Source organism: Buteo buteo, chromosome 2 (assembly GCF_964188355.1).
Source record: "Buteo buteo chromosome 2, bButBut1.hap1.1, whole genome shotgun sequence".
NCBI lineage: Eukaryota > Metazoa > Chordata > Aves > Accipitriformes > Accipitridae > Buteo > Buteo buteo.
The window spans coordinates 74,754,728-74,777,134 of NC_134172.1; the positions used below are offsets into that span (position 1 = coordinate 74,754,728).

The 22,407-nt window shown below is 37.8% G+C and overlaps 1 protein-coding gene across 1 annotated transcript; it reads left to right on the forward strand.

Moving 5' to 3' along the window:
* Positions 1–3,894: 3,894 nt before the first annotated feature.
* On the forward strand, positions 3,895–21,352 carry ZNF831 (zinc finger protein 831). Its single transcript, XM_075022583.1, has 6 exons — positions 3,895–3,978; positions 8,493–12,774; positions 13,659–13,801; positions 15,473–15,642; positions 18,352–18,503; positions 19,769–21,352. The coding sequence occupies exons 2-6, from the start codon at positions 8,497–8,499 to the stop codon at positions 20,591–20,593; spliced, it is 5,568 nt and encodes a 1,855-aa protein (XP_074878684.1). The 5' UTR covers positions 3,895–3,978; positions 8,493–8,496; the 3' UTR covers positions 20,594–21,352.
* Positions 21,353–22,407: the final 1,055 nt, after the last annotated feature.

Here is a 22,407-nt window from a genome sequence, read left to right on the forward strand (position 1 = left end):
GCACAGGAGTGAATTTGATGAAAGGACAAAAATGTAAATCCTTTGAGGTTTTTAGATTTTTTTAAGCACTAACAATCCTATTTTTTTTCATTGTAAAGCCACCAGCAGTGTTACAAAACCAACAGATGTGTTAGATATATGTTTCTTTTTAGAAAGAAGTGGTGTAAATTTAAAATAAAGACATATAATAAACTAGAAAGCATTTTTTATTATTGGAGCTGAGAAAAGTAGCAGCATAAGAAGTAGAATAGGAAATATTCTGTGATACAAATTGCATGACGAGATCAAAAGGGCCCATACAATGTTTCCTTACACACTAAAATATACTTTAGCTAACAATGTTCTTACTGATTTAAGCCTTTCGGATGTTTTCATTTATGGATATTCGAGAAAAGGAGAATCAAAAAGATAGCAAATTGTATAATAATGATCAAAACAGTTGGTGCTATTCTAGAATGAAGGAAAGGTATTACAGATCACATTCTTCTTAAAAGGTTTTAATACTGTATTCTCATACAGTGTTTACAAAAATAAAAAATGAAACAATTTCGCTTATATTGCACAATCGTGGAAGTGTCAAAAATAATTGTCCTCAGGATATGGCACAAGAATTTCAAAGTTTGATCAGCATGTTTTCTAGTTGCTTTATACTTTTATAACATATAAAGAAGGGCAAAAGTTCAGGAACAATGACTTCTTAATAAGTAGCAAGATTTCCCAAAGTCAGAATTTGAGCAAGAAATGTTATCATTGAAAAATTATGAGGATTTCAGAAGATTAGGGAATGACACATTTTCATCCTAATTCTGCAGGGGACTGAGGGTCTCAACTTTGTTAATGAGGTTATGAGCAGTCTGCACACTGCTGGTGGAACTTGCAGTCTTGTAACATCAGATACATCCCTTATGAACAAGTGAAAAGGTGAAGTCAGTACTTCTGTTATGAGACATTTCAAGGTATGAAGTCAAACTGAGAAAAGAGCAAAGGCAGAAATCATTTTTAAGTAAAACAAGATTAACAGTCATTTCTGGGCTAATCAGGAAATCTATCAGTTCCATTTTGCTAGTTTGAATTGAGGACTAGAGAGCGCCAGAATTAGGGTACACTCATAAACTTTTCCATCAATCAAGTAGTGTTTAAAGTACTTGCACAAAATTTATTTCAGACTCTATGGTTCACTATTACATTATTATACTAATATTTAAGTAGAAGTGTTGTCTAGTCAATCAAGGGAGATCTTCATAAACACTGGCACCTTATGCTAACCATCGGTGGTAGACTAGCAACTGGAAGTGATAATTCCAGTATCTGTATCTTCTGCTGACAGTAAGATATTGTGTGCTGTTCTCAGTATCATTAAGAAAAATCAATTGTTAACAACCTTATAGGATACTTTCTTTTAGTTTAAGTTTGTAAAGTACTTTAAAACATGTAGTTGATAGGATCTTTGAAATCTATTTCCGTATTAGTATAGGAAGTATGCTTATTGCTACTTTCACTCGATCACATCTTTGACTAAAACCCTGTAGTATCTTTGAAGGATGCAGGGTTTTAGACACCTGGGAAGGAGCCCTTTCCACAGATTCTTGGAACCTAGAAACGTATACCAATGGTATGTGGGTTTATCTCCTCAAATCCTGATTAGGACATGAATTGAGAGTGAAGTGCAATATAGCACCACATACTCGCTACTGTGTAGTACCTGACAGTAGGCTTATCTTTATACATACTTAAAATAGATGTTTTGCTGTATATTGAGACAACTGAAATTAATTGGGTTTCTCTGAGCAGGATCATGTTTTGAACTTAAATGTATTAAGTGTACAGTTCAAATTACTTCTATCCATTACAACAACTTGTTCATTAATACAAATGGGAAGAATCATAGGATGCTTTGGAGTCAGTATGATTCCAGAGTTGCTTATTCAAGATTTAGAGATTCTAGATCAAGCTTCAAAAGATTCTGCTAAGCCCTGAAACCTGTGTGATAGTGGCAAATATATATGCAGTCACTTGATTTAGTTGTAACTTGCTTTATTTAATTATTGCTTCTTTTTAAGCCTCTGAGGATAAGAAGTTTGCAGTTTTAGCAGTTAGAATTTGATATGCTACTGAGTGTTCTAAATAATGAATTTTAAAAGCTTATCTATGGTTTAGAGTTGTTACTAGTACCAGCATACTGCTGGAATTATTAGTACTGTTTAAAATAAGTGTCCTTTTTAAGTAAGTTCACTTTAACTTAAAATAATAATAGTCAGTCTCAAAGTGGAATAAAATATAGTGGACTTCAGATATGTGATAAAAATGAAAAACTAATTTTGACTCGTTATGTAAAATGCCCATAATCATCTGTATGATTTGATTCATGCCAGTATTCTATTATAAGATGTGCATCTTTTTTTCTCCGTTAGTTTGTTGACTGTAGCATGCAATAATCCTCCAGAAGATCTCACTTATATGTGAGAATCCATTCCTTTAGGAAAGCATCTCCCAGTAGAGCTGAAACTAGTTGCTGCATGTAGTTTTATCCATATGGACAGAATGAGTCTGTAGATCAGAAGCATGAGTCATTGTAAAGCAGTTCACAATGTCAAGTAGTTTTCTAGATTCACTGATTTTATGTATTTGCAGTGCCATTACCAATTACAGGGAGCATTTCAGGGTATAATAGAAACTAGAAGGATTTTAAGCAACAACACTAGGCCCCATTAAGAGCTTTTTTGCCCCCTCACTAACTAGATGACAGGCAAGAAAGATAGGAAGAATCAGACAGAAATATTTCTCCACCTCCAAAATTAGAGGCCTACTAAAATAGGGTCCAGAAACAAACTGAAAGCAATCCAAACAACAGGCAAAACTCTCCAAGATCAATAATGCTGTGTAGAATGAAAATCCATTGACACCTCCAGCATTAGTCTACCACCTGAATTACTAAAAGAAAGAGCTTCTGCTCAAGTGGATATTGGACAATCATAATATTACAGTTTCACCACTACACAATTTACAAGATACAGGCTGCAACTATCTGAATAGGGCAGATGCTCACTGCAGTAAGATTAGAAGCTATGTCTTCCAAAATATAGTGTTCCCAAGGAATTTTTACAGGCCAGATATGCTGATTTTTTAACATTCTAGGGAATGCATATCCAGTTTGGGATTTACTTAGTCTAATAGCAGTGGAGGAAGTAGCCATTCCAGTCCATATTTTAAACAGGTGTTTGCATGAAGAACAGCTGTCCCCCTAACAGGACACCTTGGCTCTGCTGACTGCTTTATCTGAGGACTCTTCGTGGAGTCAAGCCACAAATGAAACCTAAACTTTTAAAATGATCTTTTCACTTCTCTTGACTGTCCCCTATCCTGTTTTCCCTGCAGCTGTTCACAAGTTTCAGGGAGGTTTGTTGAGCATGTCTTAAACACTTCTAACATTCTTGAAGTATTTTCCCTCCTGTTTACTGCTTTCTGTCGTACTACAGGGCACCATTAGGACAAGCTGGTGGACAGCACCCATGCTGGCTAAGTTTAGCATTTCGTATGTAGCAAGTGTCTTCTCTTCACCATTGTTTTCTTTTCCAACACATTTTAAGAGAGATCTTTATTGTAAAGTTCTAAGCAAATTACCTTTAGGGGTATAAAGAAAAAAAATTCTACCATTGTGTCAGTGTATTTCACTGAATGGTACAACTGACTGCAGTGTACAAAATGCCTACATTTCAAAGGCAGCTGATTCTGTTTATAGGTTCCTACATGAATATTGATAAAGGATACAAAGGGATTGAAATGCTACTTCATTTTCTTCTGTTTCCTCTCTTCCTGTTTTCTGAAGGTTGTTACTGTGACACCAATGTGAAAAAAAAAAGAAAAAAACAACTTCCTACTTCTAATCTGTTTCAAGTCTTTGTCCTCGTTTCTCTCTGCTTGCTTCAAGTATTGACAGAAATGAGACTTCTTTTGCTGAAATGCCTGGCTCAATAAAAGGTACGTGAGCTAAAATTATTTAGACTAAAGAGGATTCTACTTCTGTATGCTCTCTGTTATTATATTTAAGGTAGGGATCACCAAAAGCTTTTAAAAAAGGCAAAGACTTCTAGTGTAATATAGCATACTATGTATGTTCAGAATGTTGAAAAGCTGCTTCTGTGTGGTTACAAAAATAAACTAATTCTGTCATGTCTACAGATTATACCTGTAGACCAAGCCAGGGGATTGAGCACTACATCTGCTTAAAGACTATGATGATCCTCTCAATGGTGTGTCAAAAAATTATATGTAAGTGGAGGAAATAAGCAGTTACATGTTTATTTAATGTTTTTATTAATAATGATGGGCAATTGACAGTGCATTCACATGTGCCATGCAGAAGACAAAAATCTTTAGGCTGTATAATCCAAGATTATTATAACAGTGCTGATAAAATGAAGCAAGTTTTATGAAATCTATTTGGAATTCAGAAAAAAAATTATATAGAAAAGAGGAACACATTGGATTTAAAATGAGCTTTTTATACCACTCCCCTCTTATTAAAATACTTTATACTTATATACAGCATAAGACAGTTTCTGCTACCCTGATTTGTCATCTGAAACTACTCCACTTTTTGACTTTTCAGTGTTCCACAGTCCTACCTATGGTGTGTACCTGAAGGTATAATTCAAACTAGGAACAAAATAATTGTATTCAAACAGAATCTTATTGACCAGTTTTGATAGCTTAAGAAACTAATTTAGAAAATTTTGGACTGGCCAAATTCTGCTTTTGGTTTTGTTTATTGGATTTTTTTTCTTTTCTAATTAGGATCAAGTTTTTATACTAGTAGTTCGATGCAACAATTTATAAATTGAGCTCAGAACATCACATAGATGCTCAGTAAGAGAGCCTGGGGCACAATCAACAAAGGAATTTTTTCTACTTTAAGCAAGGACTACGCAGAATTAACCATGGGGTAGAATTAGTTTGAGATAAGCTATTTTTGTCAATGTACAAAAAAATACAGTGGCTTGTTTTGTATATAAATGACAGATGTGAAAATTATGGTCGTATTCGCCACATAGAATAAAAGCCACAGAAGTTTCACTTAGGAAGAAAGTATCTTTTTTTTGCTGTGAAAAGCAGAAAACTACCACAGCTGGTAGAAATCTATTATTAAACTCTTAAAAGTAATGACATTGTGTATCACCATTTAGTTTAATTGTTCAGCATTAGTTAAAACTTTCCTTTAAATTTTCTGTAATCAGTTACGTATTTTCTTTGTAGAACATTACAGAGCACTGAAATGATTCTCAGGACTACATTATATTTTGGGCCCCAGAAACTTAACAGAATAAGTGAAATTACACAAAGAGTCTGGTACTTTGGAACTACAGGTTTCATATTAAAAACATCTGCCCACCGCAAGTCCTACTAATTTACAGGCTGGCCTTGAAGGGCCCATCAACTGTGCATGCACATAAGGATATTCAAAGAGAGAACATAGTTTGTGACACTGGAGCAGGCTTATTGGGGTGGAAATGTACATTCCACATTTCCACTCTTCTCTCCAGGGGAAGGAGGGGAGCATAGATACTTACGGCTTGTTTCATCTGATGTGGTACTTGTTAGATGTTGTACGTACATAGAATTCAGACTTCACCTTTCTTCTTTGAGTCTTGTCTCTGCAGCATATTTTTTTTCCCTCAACTTTTCTTTATTTTCACATCTTTGGAAAAACTACTGCATGCTTAGTTTATGAGTATCATTGGCTCATGTCTTATCACTTGCTGCCGTTTTTATTGTATGCTGTGTTTAAATTGCTATAAAGATGACTGTGTAGCTTAAGAACCATCTTAAATGGCCTTGAAATGTCTATGACCTCACTTTGCAAATTAGAGAAATCCACTTTTATCCCATAGTGTTAACCACACTGCAGAATATGGATAATAACTTAATTCCTTTAACGAGCCACATTCTTTTAAGGTTATTTCATCAATATACTCAATACCTATATTACAAAGCCGCTTCAGTGATTGTTCCATGTAGAAATCTCTGAAGCGGACAAAAAAAGTCCATGCTTGATAACTGAGTTTGATTTATAAATTTCATCAGAAAGGAGAAAAGGCAAAATCTAACACATTGCAGTGCACAGATCAGTTCATTTTACAGGTTGTTTTCCGGGATTTTTGTTACACTAAAATCTTTGAGTGAAGACAAAGAATCCCATCAGGCACTGATACCCTTCCCACAAATGGTCTAACCCTGAGCTCACTGCAGTTGGTAGCAAGCTTCTCAGTTACTTAGTGGCTCATCAGCAGTTTTGTTGATGCATGTAACGCATGCAGAGAAGCTCATGGCCTTGCTTGTCACCAGAAGGAAAGTCAGAGAACACATCCCAGAGACTGCATTGCTGTTTTTTCCTCCACTTTTCCAATTCTTGCAATAAGCAAAGAAGATAAAAGAGAAACTGGAAGAAGCCTTGGCTGCGAAACCTAAGTTGCCAGCCAGCAAAAGAACTTCCACAAGTGGTGCAGAGTGAGGAGCGCAGAATAATAGCTACTGGGTTCTTGGTATATTAGTTTTCTGTTGCTCAAGGAGACAAGTATTTACAGTTGCATTACAAGCTACACATAGGGATGAAATAATCAGTCAGATTAAAGGCAATATCCTAATAAGCAAAACCTTTTCCTTTGCAGAAGACTAATAAACAAGAGGGTTGCTTTACCTTTCAGTTTCAATGGTGCATACATTTACTATGAAAACTACCTGAATTCCTAGTCTATTTATTAAGATGCTAATTACATTTATTATGGAGCATATAACTCATCGACCTTAACCTGTTCCATTTCATCATTAATAGAAAGTTATTTTCCCATTTTTGCGTGTGATGCGAGTGAGACGCTATAATTTTCAGTTGTGAAGTAACAGAACTTCTCTTGGATCTCCATCCAACTTTCTATCAATTTACAAGTTTTATTAATTGTTCTAATAGTAACAGAGGAACACTCAAAACCAATTACACTGAGTTTGCCATTCCTCCTTTATGTTAATTATTTGCAAACTTCTCAGTAACTACATGCAACTGAGATTTTGCCTTGAATAACGGTAACATAGTGTGTGTGTCATATGGAACCAGTCCAAATGTCAAACATTTTTGAGTAATTTTTTTTTACTGTTTCCCAGTAATGATTACCTATTAAAATGATCCAAGGAAGGTACAGAAACACCACTACAGATTATGCAGTAAGGCAATAAACTGCAAATTTCACAGTTAGCCACTGACTATGTTATTTCAAATGGGATTTTTATGACTGTTTGCACAAGAACAGCCTATTATAACAGCCAATGGATACAGAGCTGTGAGTATAGCTGAATAAGAATTTGAATAAACACTTACAGACCACCTTCTAATTTTCACCCAACCTATAATTACAAAAGGTTATGCTGATGTCTCTATCAGCTCTTCCAAAGATAATTTTCAACTAGCTTATTTTGATAGTTTCCTAGTTTGTTTCTAAGAAAGATAAAAGACAAGACTAATTTTTGTTAAAATAAAAAGTAGTCTGGACCAGCACCAACCCGGAATATATTTGGACAGATTTCATAAGAATAGGCTTACTTTTTCCAAAAAACTGTGTCTACAAAATGTTTTCATCTGGCATTGAAAGCATCTGAAAATAAGCAGTATACCATAATATTGCCCTTAATTAGACAAAACTAATTTGGACTACATGAAAGACAGCTTTAATTTATCCCACTACTTTCCTATGATACTGTCTTTTCTACTTGGTACATATTTATGTAAATCTCACTTGTAAAACACGACATCAGTTTCATTTTGTTCACCTATTTTCATTTTGCATCACTTGTTGCAATTTATTTAGCCTTAGCTCACTTAAATTGGGTAAACACAGATAATACGCAGCCATATTTAATGTCCTGTGTTTGGAGCAGGTTGCCTAAAGAAGCTGTGCAGTTTTTATCCTCAGAGGTTTTCAAAACAAGACTGGATAACATCCTGAGCAACCTCATCCGACCTCAGTGCTAACTCTGCTTTGAGCAGGTGTTTGGACTAGAGACCTCCTGAGATCCCTTCTAACCTTATTTGTTCTGTGTTTCTATATAACATTTATTAATGTAAATTCTTAAATTTAAAAAAAATGGTACAAATATGTAATGGCAATATGGTTCCAGAAAATCACAATTGTATTATTTCTGGGGTGCTGAGAACCTCCATTTGCAAATCTGATACTCAGATTTATTTCTAATACTTTGGGTACTTATGGTAGGTTTTAAGTGCAATGTTCAATGTTCTTTACGCTGTACCGAACTTTAGTTCCTAGCTAAGAAATGAAAGATGAATCAATTTAATTTGAAAATGAAGTAATTATTGTCTGTATAATGCCTGTATATATATAAGATTTGTGATATTCTTAATTGCCAGCTTTCCCAGTCCAGCAGATGAAAGTGTTTTATTTTGCTATCTGAAGACTCCTACTTGTTTTGTCTCCCCTCCCTTACAGATACATGAGCATATGGCACATAACCTTTGAAATGGAGGCACAGAAGCAGCCTGGTTTTACAGTCGCCGTAGCAGATCGACCAGTTTCAACCTCTTCTCTTCAGCCTGCACAGGGTTCTTCAGATCTCAGCCAAGGCAGTGTGATTCCTCAACAGGAACAAGCACTGTCCCAACCTGTGTATCTAAAAGCCCTTACCATACCACTGTATCAGCCTGTCCAGGCAGGATGCTTTCAGCCAAACCATCAGTTAGTGACTGGCAGGAGCTGTGTAAATCTAGACAGCAGTAACATACCTCTAATCCTGAGTCCACTTGTTGCTTCAGAAGGCACAGATCAGGCTCAGTCAGTTTTTCAGAAACAACTTGGACAAACTCTAACATTGAACATAGTGAGCACTTTACCAGTTTTATCATCACCAAATTCTTGTGTAAATGCATCTATTGGAAGCCCAGGAAAATCAAAAAAAGCTGGGAAATATATCTGCAAACACTGTGGACGAGACTGTTTGAAGCCAAGTGTCCTTGAGAAACATATTCGCTCTCACACAGGAGAGAGGCCCTTTCCATGCACCACTTGTGGTATTGCATTTAAAACTCAAAGCAATTTGTATAAACACAGAAGAACTCAAACACACGTCAACAATACCAGACTGCCCTCAGACTCTGACAACAGTGGTATACTGGAGCAAAATGAGAAATCAACAGAGAGCATCACCTCACATCAAGGCAGCAAACTACTTAGTAGCACCTGTGAAGACGAGGGGATACAGATGAAACAAATGAGTTCAGAGACCAGTGCTGCCACAGACACTAAGAAACATCTTAATGACCTTTCACTGCCAGCAACAAACAGTTCATTTGCTTCAGAAAATCATGAAACAACTTTTAGTTGCTTTAGTTCAAAGGCTAATCAGGGGGTTCCTGAAAGAGAACCTCAAAGTTTATCATCTCCAGGAGCTTTGCCAAATGGTCAGTGCCAGAGAAAGAAGATACAGGAGCAAAGAACTCCAACTGCCAACAAGCATATTCAGTTGCAAAGGCAGCAAGCAACCTCTTCAGAAAAACAGTGGGATTACAAGCCATTTGACTGCAAGCTAAAGAAGTGTGAGAGCACTGACTCAGGGTATCTGTCACGCTCTGATAGTACAGAACAACAGATGGCATCATCCAGCCCGTTGCATAGTCTCTATGAACACAGCACAGAACTGGAAAACGAAACTGCTTTCAGCAGCTTAAGGTGTACCTCCGCAAGCAGTGCAAAGCTAGATGCAGCTGAGAAAGCTACAGCCGTGATGCTAGAGAAAAAAAGGCTGGAAGAACACATTTCAAAACTTATTTCTCATAACAAAAGCGTGGTGGATGATACCCACTTAGACAACGTTAGGCCCAGAAAAACTGTCCTTTCAAAGCAGGGAAGCATTGATCTGCCAATGCCTTATACATACAAAGACTCTTTCCATTTTGACATCAGAACTTGTGATGTAAATAGGAAAAAGAATCTTTCACTTTGTTCAGCAAAATCTACCTTTGCACCCCTAGAAAAATGCAAGCCAATGTTTTTTCATTCAGTTCCCACCCAATTCTCCACAACGGTAGATACTGTGCCTGTTACACGGAGCAATTCCTTGCCATTTGTGGAGGGCACAAGAATGGTACATGACAAAGCAGGTTGCTCAAAGCCACTTTCTCTTACTAAGCAGTCGGTAAATACAGGCACTGCTAGTTTGCTGCCTAGCAACAATCTTGCTGCAGATTCAGTGGATTTTCCTAATAGCCATCCCCGAGCTCTAGTCAGACAAACAGCAGTGGACGATTTGCCACTAAGTAATGTGGTTGATCATACTCCTCCATCAGAGGAGTTGCAAGGGACTAAAAAGCTTGGGGCTGGCGAAGTAATCAGTGCTAAAAATAAGAAACACAATCAAAGGAAGTTAAAGATGTTCTCTCAAGAAAAGTGGCAAATGTATGGAGATGAAACATTTAAGAAAATCTACCAAAAAATGAAAAGCAGTCAAAGTGCCAAGAAAATTAAACAAAGGGGAAATAAGATTACAGATATTACAAGCTTCACTCCCAATTCAAAGGAATCAGTCAGCAGTACTGAAATTACTGAGGAAAGAGATGGCAGGCACTCTGTAAGTGACAGTCTTTCCTCCCTTGTGACAACAGGTTTAAACACTGGTAAATCAGAAACCTGTACTAATGGTAATCATATTCCAGAGAATGTGTCCTCTGAGAAAACTGCAGACACTGTAACCTACCTAATGGAGACATCACATTCAGTAAACGCTAGCGCACATACTGTAATGAGCAAAACTTCCCAAGACCTCAGTGGGAGTGACACAGATAAATACACAGCTGGCAACAGCACATTACTGGCTCCAAGCAGTTGTGAGTCCAGGCTTCAAAATACTCAGTGTCAGCTGAACGCTAACAGAAGGAATGATGACTGCTTGCCAGTACAGAGTAGCAAATGGGAAAAACCAAGCCTTGGGAAAGAATCTAGTACATTTGAATCAGATTGTAAAAGCACTTCAAACAGTTATGGAAACCATAGCAGGAATAAAGAAACTGGCCAGCATGCCCTGACACCCCCATGGGTCCATTGCAACAATAGCAGAGAAGGTGCAGGGAAATCCCAGAATTCACCGTCAGAAAGAAAAAAGCTGAAATTTGAAGTGGAGAAGACACAAAACATTATTTCAAAGTCCTGCCCTAGTCCCAGTAGTGAAAACAATGCAGTGAATGAAGGAGAGAAAGTCTGTTGTGCTAGCACTCGATGTCTTTCCACAGCACCAGTGAAATTCTCCGGTAAAGCAGAGGAGCAAAAATTAAGCACAGGAATTAATGAATGCACTGGAGGTTCTGAGAATGTGGAATATATGAAAACAATCAAACTCCCCACAAAAGCTCTTAATTATAGTGATGTTAACCTTCTTTCACATTCAGCAGGTATCTCAAAAGCTTCATTTGTGGGAGTTTTAGGGCCTGAATTAAGGGGAAGTGATTGCAACTCTTTTGCCTTGCACAACACAACAGATAAGGATGTCAAAACATGTCTTGTGAAAACAGGAGCAAAAGTAGCACTTTTCAGTGACAATGCTGTTGATGTGTCTTCTAAAATTCATCATCTGCAACCTGGTCATTTAACTCCAGTCCCACAACAAAATGCCTTTTCTCCAAAATATATCCTTAAATTGCCGCAAGACAAGAAAGCCTCAGATTTGTCGCTTTTTCTTGGATCAGAACAGAAGATTACACCTTGCACATCTGTGACAGACAACTTAACTACCCCCCCCTGCTCTTCCAACAGCGGATCACTCAGTTCTCATTCTAATGATGTATTTTGGTCCCCTTTAAAATTTGAAGTGAGACAAAAGGCCAGCAAAGGAGAGCTACGATGGAACGTACATGCAAACTGGAAAGCTCCAGTATTTTGTTCACCAGTCAATTCAGAAACAACAAATACCTTAACCACAGCAGATAGCACCTTTTATAACCAAAACTTCAGGCAGCAGGATATTGTAAGAGATGCTTGGAAAACCAAACAGAACAAAAATAAATTAAATTATCAAAGGCAAACAGAAGAGAAGTGGATGAGCATAACTGCTTCCTCTACACAGACCCCAAAGAAGAAAATATGCTTTACTTCTATGTATACAAGTGGTTTTTTCATATCAGCTGACATCAAAGAAGAGAGAAAGGTTTTACATCATCTTTGCTCAGGAAGTGACTCTTTGACAATGACGTCAGCTTCTAGCGAGGGTGCAGAGCCAACAGTCGTGGCATGGGACAGAGGTGGAAGTCCATGCACTCTTAAGGACATTTCACCAACACTGCAGGATATGCAGCATTCTCAGAGCTCAACAGACAACCCCGCTTATTTTTGCCATTCTTTTGGCACATTTTATTGCCACACTCTCACCACTCACTGTAGAGAATTCCCAGTGCTACCCCACAATAATCTGTCTTGCTACTCTGGAAGTTTAACAGTATCAAGCACGAAGAGCACCTTCCCATCACTAAATGCTGAACCTCGATTGACTTGGTGTTGTTTAACAAGAAGCCTTCCTCTGCCTGCTGAGCAGAAGGGGAATGCAGACTCTGCTTATTCCTCCATGCATACCTATGACAAGGAATTTAGCAATGAATGCACACTGTCAAAATATGATATTTCCATTTTCAAAATGAAAAATATTAGCAAGACTGTGGCATATGGCTTAACAAACAGGAGTTTAAAAACATTGGTTTCATCCTTTTCTAAAGGAGAACAGATGCAGGAGGTAATATTAATAATCCTATTTCCTTTCTCAAGAGGGTGTAATTGGCTGGCACCCCCCCCCCCATTAGAAAAGTAAAAGAATTATCAAAAGTATATTTATGGACATTTACAGGCATTTGTACAGATTCATACAAATTACAGAATTTACAATTTATGTTTTTATAAGATAAGTTACATATTCATTTGATTCATGAAAAATACATACTTTTGTGTGAATAAGTTTCTTTCACTTGAGAATTTCAGTAGGAATGCTGTCTAGTGAGAAGAGTGTATTTGTATTTCTTGATTTTTTCCCCTTATGAGTATATTTTATATTATTCTGTAACATCATATATATTTCACTGTTTTAATTTTAAATGAATATTTGAATTAGAGTAGGACTTAAGTAAACCACTAATGTCAAGACTTTATTATACTTGGAGATACTTGGAGTCAAAGGCAGACTGTGTACTAAATCTCTTATTGTTTAGATGCACTGAAATGTCAACAAAAGCAAATTGCATTAATACCCTGTAAAGTGTTTAAAGCTTGAAAGCTTTTCTTTTTTTTAGGTAAGTGAAGATAGACTAGTCTGTCTGTACAGATCCTAGAACAGGTCTGTAAGACTAAACTTACTTTTTATATAGGAAGAAGAATATGAAATATCATATACTAATTCTATATAAATCCACAAAAGCAGTGAGTTGTTTTAATTTTATTTTACAAAAGTAGATGGACAAAGTGATTAGAAAAAACTAACACACAAATTCTAGGAAAAATTCAGAATTGTGCTATTTAACTACTATGCTATTCAGTGCTATCTAAAAAGAGCATAGATTTCCAATCTCTCAGTTAATGTAATTCACAATTTTCATATACTTCATTTTTTTTCAATACTCTCAACAGTTAAGCTCAGCAGCTCCTGGTGCTGCTTTCAAAAATATTTCAGAGCAAAAGAAGAAAACAGTAGTTTGCAAAAAGGAAAAACTCTCAACAAATAAACTCAAGAGGAGCCACAAACAGAAAAAGATTAAAGTCACCCCGAAATGGTAAGGAATATGGTTTTCAGCTTCTCTAGATACAGATATAATTTTGCTAAAATGGGTGTAAAAAGTCCACAGAAAATAACAAGTCATCCCCAAAATTCAACCTTGTCAAAATCAGGGGAAAAAATCAATCTCTCAGAAAGAACTATTCCCACATTGCAGGGAATTTACAAAGGTAAATTATATAAAAATATCAGTATGTTGTTTACTATCAGGTACAGACTTTTCTAAGCAAAACAGACATATAGCAAAGAAAGATGGTGACTGGTCAGTTGACTCTCACTGTGCTTTAGAAATTATTCTTATCTGTCAAAATTGTCAGCATTTACTTTGCTTTGAAGGGAACCAAAATACTTCAGTTTTTAATCCTGTTACAGCTAAAAGCAGTGTGTGAGACGCTTTTGTCCCCAGAAGATCTATATCCTGAACTTATATTCACAAGAGAATGCAGAAGAATAAAGATCAAGTTTTAACACAAACTAACAAAACTATCTGTAGTTTAAAGGATCATTCGTTTAAATAAAAAGCAGGAAGAATTTCAGTATAAAACTATCAAAGGCACATTGTATCAATCAGCACAGCTCTGTATTTAATGGGAGTTCATATCACTGGAAGACTTAGCGTCTAATCTTTCAAGAGTGTGGGGTAGCAGAATGTCTGAGGAATTGCTTCAATAAGAAAAACATATTGTGTGCTTACATCCCTCTTATTTTATTTCATGACCAAAATCAGACAGAGTGACTCCCTTGTGGACAAATCAGTGTCAGTAACTTAATCACGGTGTCTAGTTTGGCAAACAGCACTGCAATTTTGAAGGACCATAAGAACAAAAATAGAAGACTCAGGTCTGTGTTATCCAGTCTAGTGACATTCTTCTAGGACTTTTTTCTGGTTTGGTTTTTGTATGTTTTTTTTGTTTCCTCCCTCTGGTTTCAGAATTTATTTATTTGGCTATATCAAAGAAGTACAGGGTCTTAATTAAATACAGGGTCCTGAAAGCTCGTGTCATACACATTAGTAGCTATGTGGCCAAACTGTTAATCATGAAATGTAATATCTTTCTCTAATGCATGAAACACCTGAATAAGCACGCCCTTTTAGATTTACTTATTACACTGTGTATAGTGACTGATTCTATCGATACAGGAATGGGACCTTCCAATGTACTTCAGTCTCAATTATTAAGAGTTATTGAAGGATCTAGCTAAAGTAGAAAACAAAGCAGAGTTGGATTATTCTGGGTCAGTTTTCTAAATAACTGAAATACTTGTGTTGTTCATTGGGGATGATGAATAGGTAGCACATAAGAAGTGAAAAGTAAAAAATCCAACAACTATGCAGCCTCAGGTGATTCCTGTGCAATTCAAGTCTTTATGAAGTCTGTTGTTTTAAAATTCCAGATATAGGAAAAAGGATCTGTTACTCCTGAATCCTTTTCTGTTAGCAAACCAAGGATTTACTGAAACTTACTGAGGAAAAATTTAATAAAAAATAATTATGGGTCTCTTGCCTAAAATCCTGATTTTTTTTTTTAATCTACATAAACAAACATCTCCTTCACAGTAGTAACTTTCTGTTAGACTTAAATTTACCTGATGATGTGGTATTCTTCTACTCTGGCTGCTTTTAAATAGCACATTTTTTTTTACCCTTTTTTACCCATGGGCAATACAGGTACAGAGGGAGGCATGTACATGGATATGCTCAGTTGAAAATTAGCCGACTAAGCAAGCGGCACTGTTTTCCAAATAGAACACTGGATGCTTTGAAAAAGGGCTATTCATCACAACCCTGTAAATTTAAGAAGTATAAGAAGTCCTATTCTGCTCAATCAAAGGTACAAGGTAAGTATTTTGAATATTTTTTAATATATTGAATGTTTATTTTTTAAGAGAATGAACGTTAGCAGTATCTCTGACATGAACCTGTTCCACATAGAACTGCAAAAACACTTTTGTCCTTCAGTATGTTCTGTGAGTAAAAATACAAACATCTCGCATATTTTCAGAACTGAACACACAATTATTTTCATACACACACTTACATATGTGAATTTGACAATTAGGAGGGCAATTTAAAAAGAAATAACTCCAGCCAGTAAGTCAGCTTCATCAGGGACCCAACTGAAATGCCTCTATGCAAACACACGTACCATGGGGAATAAACAAGAGGAGTTAGAGATGTGTGCACACCTACAGGGCTATGATCTTACTGGCATCACGGAGACGTGGTGGGATGGCTCCTATGACTGGGGTGTTGGAATGGAAGGATACAGGCTCTTTAGGAAGAAGAGGCAGGGCAGACGAGGAGGGGGTGTCACCCTCTATGTCAATGACCAGCTGGAGTGCATGGAGCTCCGTCTGGGAACGGATGAGGAGCTGACCAAGAGCTTATGGGTCAGGAATAAAGGGAGGGCAGGGACAGGGGACATTATAGTGGGGGTCTGCTACCAGGAAGACCGAGCAGGTGAGGCCCTCTATAGACAGACAGGAGCAGCCTCACATTCACAAGCCCTGGTCCTCATGGGCAACTTCAACCACCCCGATATCTGTTGGAGGGACAACACAGCAGGGCTTAAGTAATCTAGGGGGTTCCTGGAATGCGTTGAGGACAACTTCCTTCTCCAGTTGATGGAGGAGCCAGTGAGGAGAGGTGCTATGCTGGACCTTGTTCTCACCAACAAGGAGGAGCTGGTGGGGAATGTGAAGCTCAAGGGCAGCTTTGGCTGCAGTGACCATGAAATGGTGGAGTTCAAGATCCTTAGGGCAGTGAGGAGGGCACACAGCAAGCTTGCTACCCTGGGCTTCAGGAGAGCAGACTTTGGCCTCTTCAGGGATCTGCTTGGTAGAGTGCCATGGGATAAAGCCCTGGAGGGAAGAGGGGCCTGAGAAAGCTGGTTAATATTCAATGACCACCTCCTCCAAGCTCAGGAGTGATGCATCCCAACAAAGAGAAAGTCAGGCAAAAACACAAAAAGGAAGCCTACAGAGGGTGGAAGCAAGGACAGGTAGCTTGGGAGGAATACAGAAAAATTGTCCGAGCAGCCAGGGATCAGGTTAGGAAAGCTAAAGCCTTGATAGAATTAAATCTGGCCAGGATTGTCAAGGGCAATAAGAAAAGCTTCTATAGGCACGTCAGTGATAAAAGGAACACTAGGGAAACATTGGGACCAGCACTGTTTAACATCTTTGTCGGTGACATGGAAAGTGGGATTGAGTGCACCCTCAGCAAGTGTGCTAACACCAAGCTGTGTGGTGCGGTCAATGCGCTGGACAGAAGGGATGCCATCTAGAGGGACCTTGACAGGTTTAAGAGGCCTGTGCGAACCTCGTGAAGTTCAACGAGGCCAAGTGCAAGGTCCTGCCCATGGGTTGGGGCAATCCCAGGCACAAATACAGGCTGGGCAATGAGTGGATTGAGAGCAGCCCTGAGGAGAAGGACTTGGGGTGTTGGTTGACAAGAAGCTTAACATGACCTGGCAATGTGCGCATGCAGCCCAGAAAGCCAACCGTATCCTGGGCTGCATCAAGAGAAGCGTGACCACAGGTCGAGGGAGGTGATTCTCCCCCTCTACTCCACTCTCGTTGGAGTACTGCGTTCAGCTCTGGGGCCCCCACCATGAGAAGGACATGGACCTGTTGGAGCGAGTCCAGAGCAGGCACACCAGGATGATCAGAGGGCTGGAGCACCTCTCCTGTGAAGGCAGGCTGAGAGAGTTGGGGTTGTTCAGCCTGGAGAAGAGAAGGCTCCGGGGAGACCTTCTAGCAGCCTGCCAGTACCCAAAGGGGGCCTGCAGGAAAGCTGGAGAGGGACTTTTTACAAGGGCATGTAGTGATAAGGCAAGGGGTAATGGCTTTAAACTGAAAGAGGGTAGATTTAGATTACACGTAAGGAAGAAGTTCTTCACTGTGAGGGTGGTGAGGCACTGGAACAGGTTGCCCAGAGAGGCTGTGGCTGCCCCATCCCTGGAATTGTTCAAGGCCAGGCTGGATGGGGCTTTGAGCAACCTGGTCTAGTGGAAGGTGTCCCTGCTCATGGCAGGGGGGTTGGAACTAGATGATCTTTAAGGTCCCTTCCAACCCAAACCATTCTATGATTCTATAACTCAAAATCACCTTCCACTAGAAGCCTAAACAGTTTTAAGATGGATCTTTATCAGTTTCTGAAACAAGATTGTACAACTGCAGTGTGAAATGAGTTTGGAGTATTGACTTGCTTTCTGTGTTTCCACACACCCCCCCCCCTGTTTAATTAGCAGTATTAATGCAAATGATGTTTATGCCAGAACCATCTTGGAAGCAGGGACAATACCTTGTGTTCATTCATAACAGAATAGCTATTACTTTGCAGGACAGTAATGGCCAATTAAAAAGAAAAACAAAAAACAAACATATATAAGTAAATGAGAAAATGTATCAGGCTTAGAATAGAATTTTACAGAAAACAGTAAAAACATAGAAGTTTGTTCAGTGATATGATGGGAAATTTAGTAAGTTCTAGCATGTGGGGGAATAAAAATCAAAGTAAAAGTTTCTTCAACCTCTTTTCAATAGAAAATTACCTACAGCAGCAAAAAGACACATCTTTTTCCACCTCAGACAAGCCACTTTGCAGAAGGAAAAAAGAAGGACAGAATAACTCGGGAATATCTTCCCATACTGAAAATCTAAACCATGTTAAACAAAAAGGCAAAATGGATAAAAAAGTAGGTATTGTACCTTAATTCTTGTATTACTTTTTATTAAAAGAAAAAAAGATACTGGTAATTAAATCCTGAATTACATTCAGCTGTTTTAAAGTTCAAGTTGAGACTACTTTGTATCACAGATTTTGTTTAAAAATGTGTTAAAGGTATTTTTGAGGTTAAAATATAATGAAAACTTACTAATGTTAGAATTAGCTTTTTTAAAAGAACAATTAAACTTGCATCAATTGAAAAGGATATTTCTCGTGCTTGCTGTCAGAGATTTGATTAGCACTGATTTCAGAGGTGCCAGTAGATGTAGCACAGAGTATCCTGAGACAGAGGCAGTAAGCTTGAAACTAGAAAAGTGGGGAGGGTAGTAATGGCCACACAGTGGTGGGAAGAATGTGTACCCAGCATCACAACTGAATTTCTTTAGCCCTTTGTGGAAGCCAGTGCTGCTGTGGTTTCAATGCTACCAATAGCTCCATTAGCTAGAAGGTCCTTAGACACATCTGCACGTGCTGCAAACAGCACTGTTCTACGCAGTGTCAGCACAGCTTCTGGGAGTATTCTATGCTTATCCTACTTATACTTTTCCCTAGACATCTGCTGGCTGCACTTGAAGTCCAAAGGTACTGAGCCATACTGCTGTTATGTAGCATGAGCACTGGTTCTTCATGTAGCATAGGCAGTATCATAGTAAGGAACCTAATCCTTAAAATGTTTTTTACTAAGTAGTTTTACTTCCTACCCATATCTCACCACCTTGGACATTGTAATATTTCTTACAGATTCATCACAAACCTTTCCCCCTACATTGCACAAACATCGTTGCAATATGTAAATTAAAATATCTTAATGAAAAGAACATCATCCTAGACAGTACATAAGAATGCAGCTTCAAACCCCTAACCCCATCATCCATAAATTATTAGCATGGTCTGTCACCTATCCAAGAAAAAAAAAAAAAAGGAAAAAATACATCCTTTACTACACCTCCCCCATACACTGGAAGGAAAAAAAAAAGTTTTCTCATCAAAAGAGAGATGACTAACTTGGTCTGCAGTAATGAAAAAAAAAAAAAAAGAGTGCAAATATAATCATAGTTGTATAAATAAAGGTTGACATTATGTTTAATTACTCAGTTGATATGAGTTATAGCAGAAGTAAATGTTGTCTACTGATATAGTCAACTTAGTTATCATTGCACTTTTATGGAGGATGAAATTGCTCTGGATTGAAAATTTTAAGTGTAAATTGTTTTGCCCCCCTAATTTCTACAGGACATTTCTGGGAAAATCAGGGAACACACAAGAACAAACTTGGAAATATCTATGACAGCTCACTCCTTTTCATCCACAGTTAATACAGCCACGCAGCAAGTCAGCAGTGATGTGGAAATCTGCTGTTTAGTGACACAACCACTTGTCCTTCAGCAATCAGTCCCAGGGGATTCACAGCCAAACATTCAGAGTGACTCAATGACATCTTTTTGGTCGTGCCCTTTTGATTTTACAAATACAGGCACAAGTGACCAACTTGACAGCAGGAACTCAGAGCCTACTGGTCCTCTTTCCTTACATCTAGAAGCAAGCCAGGAAAACATACTAAACGTAGAGTCAGAGAGTCAAATATTTGGTACATTAGACCCGGTGATCCAGGCCTCAGGAAGGGAGAAACCTCCAACTGAAGAAAACACATATTCATCTCTAAAAGAAAACTCAACTCCCAGTTCCCAGCCTGGATGTTCACATGTATTCAGATCAAAAGCAGAGTCTCATCCTGAGTCAGTCACAAGGGCTAAATTACCCAGTACAGTATACACAGAGCGGGCAAACTTTTCTCAACAAATCCTTGACCTTCACGGAAGCGCAGACAAGAATGGAACCCACCTGCAGTCAAATAGCTATGGAAGGCCACGCGAAACAGCTACTACTGCCTTTAAAAAGCCCCCAATTACTCTCAGGTCCCCTGAGTTCAAGACTTACTCTGCAACACCTTCCAAGATATACAAAAAGAGAGGTTTAGAGGTGATGGGGAAGCAAACCAGAGTTGAATATGATGACACTAGCAGTGATGATGAAGATAGGCTTGTTATAGAAATATAGCAAATAGGCTGCTAACAAGATGCTTCTATGATGGCCCGTTACAGAAGGGAATACCAGGGATGTTTGATCTGTATTTCTGATGCACCTTAAAATCAGAAAAGCCATTCCTCTGTGCAATAGGCAGCATTCTCTTCTGAAGAGTCCATCCTTTCAAGGACTCAAACTTTTTAAAAAAATCTTATTTGAAGCAAAGAGGGAACTGGCATCACACATTTAAATGCAAGTGGTAATCCTGTGTTTATGAGGGGTTTCCAGCATTGTTAACATTCTTACCAGTCTTATATAATTCCCACAAGTGCTAGCTGCCAGTAATTGTATTATTAAAAGGCTGCAGTATATTTATTTACTACTAAAAATACAATAGCAGCAGCTTCCTCAATATATGAGCTAAGATTTCCCAGAAGGGTATGGATGTATCCTCTTCTATATATTCCTCTTTTGTAGCCACTGCCATCTGTACTGGGAGTCATACACTTGGCATTAAGGGGAAGATCTGTTCCCTAAGTATCTGTGATATTGGAAGAGTCTGGAAAAATGCTGTTCTTTTTCCATGTTGCACAAATGTCAATGCTTCTTTGTGACAAATGACACAAGCATGCTTTGCTTTGTGTTTTGTGCCTTTTATGCCAAGATCTACTCAAATATTCTTGATTTCTAGCTGGAGAATATGGGTGTTAGCTATTGATATTTCCTTGTGGTAAAATTTCTGACAAGGATTTTCTCATTATATTCATCACATTGTGCTCCAACTGATGTAATCTGGAATGTTTAATTTTTATTGTAATCTTAAGTTTAACTGCAATGATGCTATTTTATTGAGAGTAAAGGAGCTATATGGCATAGCTTGTTTTCTTTTTTTAACAAGAAGTTTTGTCCTACAAACCCTAAAATTTACTGGTTTCTATGTGAATAAATAATTAGATATTTTAATTTGACCAAGTGTATTCACTTGCTTGATTAAACTGATAAACATTAAAAACATTCCATTTCTACATTATAGTCAAATTCTATAGTTAAACTTCTACTGTTCTTATATTGTGAGTCATACATAGGGTCTTATGGATTAACCTACATGGCATATTTGGAATTGCTTTTACTTTAATCATGCACAGGTAAGCTCATATAGATCATACTCACAAAGAAATCTAGTATACGACATGAGAAAAATAAATGTGTATGTGCAGAAAAATGCCAAAACAGCTAACAGATAAAACAAGTGCTAAGTCCCATGCAATTCCTGTGTTTTCAGATGTCTTACAAGCATGACAAGACTTGAGGTAGTCCATACAGAGCTTCACCTTGAGCTTCAAATTATGCTCATAAATTTATTATTGGTACAGAAAAAAAAATCATGATGAAAGTATTATACCAATTCCTAATTCTAATGTGTAAAAAAAAAAAAAAAAGTTAGGGAAAAAATCTACTCTTTCAGAATAGAGGACGAACCATGAAAGATATTTTTCCCTTTCTAAAAATGTTACAATATTACACCAATTACACCAATAATTGGTGTCAAAACTGCAAGAAAAAAAAATAGTAGTTTAAGGAATTATTCTCCAGCTTTACTTCTCTTTTACCAAGTGCTGGGATTTTATAACAATAGTATTACTACTAATCTGTTGGGTTGTGATCAGAATTTGCAGCTCAGACATCCAGTGAACCGGTCTGCTCTTTTGCTACACTTTATGGTAGACTTCTGTAAACCTCAATTTTATCTCCACATACCACATAATGAGAGGAAAAGCTGAAGGAACAGCCTCCTTAACTTGGGAAGCTTGGAATTTAGAGCTCAGCAAGCACAGGCGTATAGTTGA

Bases quoted from the DNA above. Each gene is read 5' to 3' on its own strand.
- ZNF831 (XM_075022583.1), top strand. From the start codon at position 8,497: ATGAGCATATGGCACATAACCTTTGAAATGGAGGCACAGAAGCAGCCT. The intron at 13,802-15,472 runs GTAAGGAATATG...TGGGCAATACAG, and splicing joins ATTAAAGTCACCCCGAAATG to GTACAGAGGGAGGCATGTAC. The intron at 15,643-18,351 runs GTAAGTATTTTG...TCTTTTCAATAG, and splicing joins TGCTCAATCAAAGGTACAAG to AAAATTACCTACAGCAGCAA.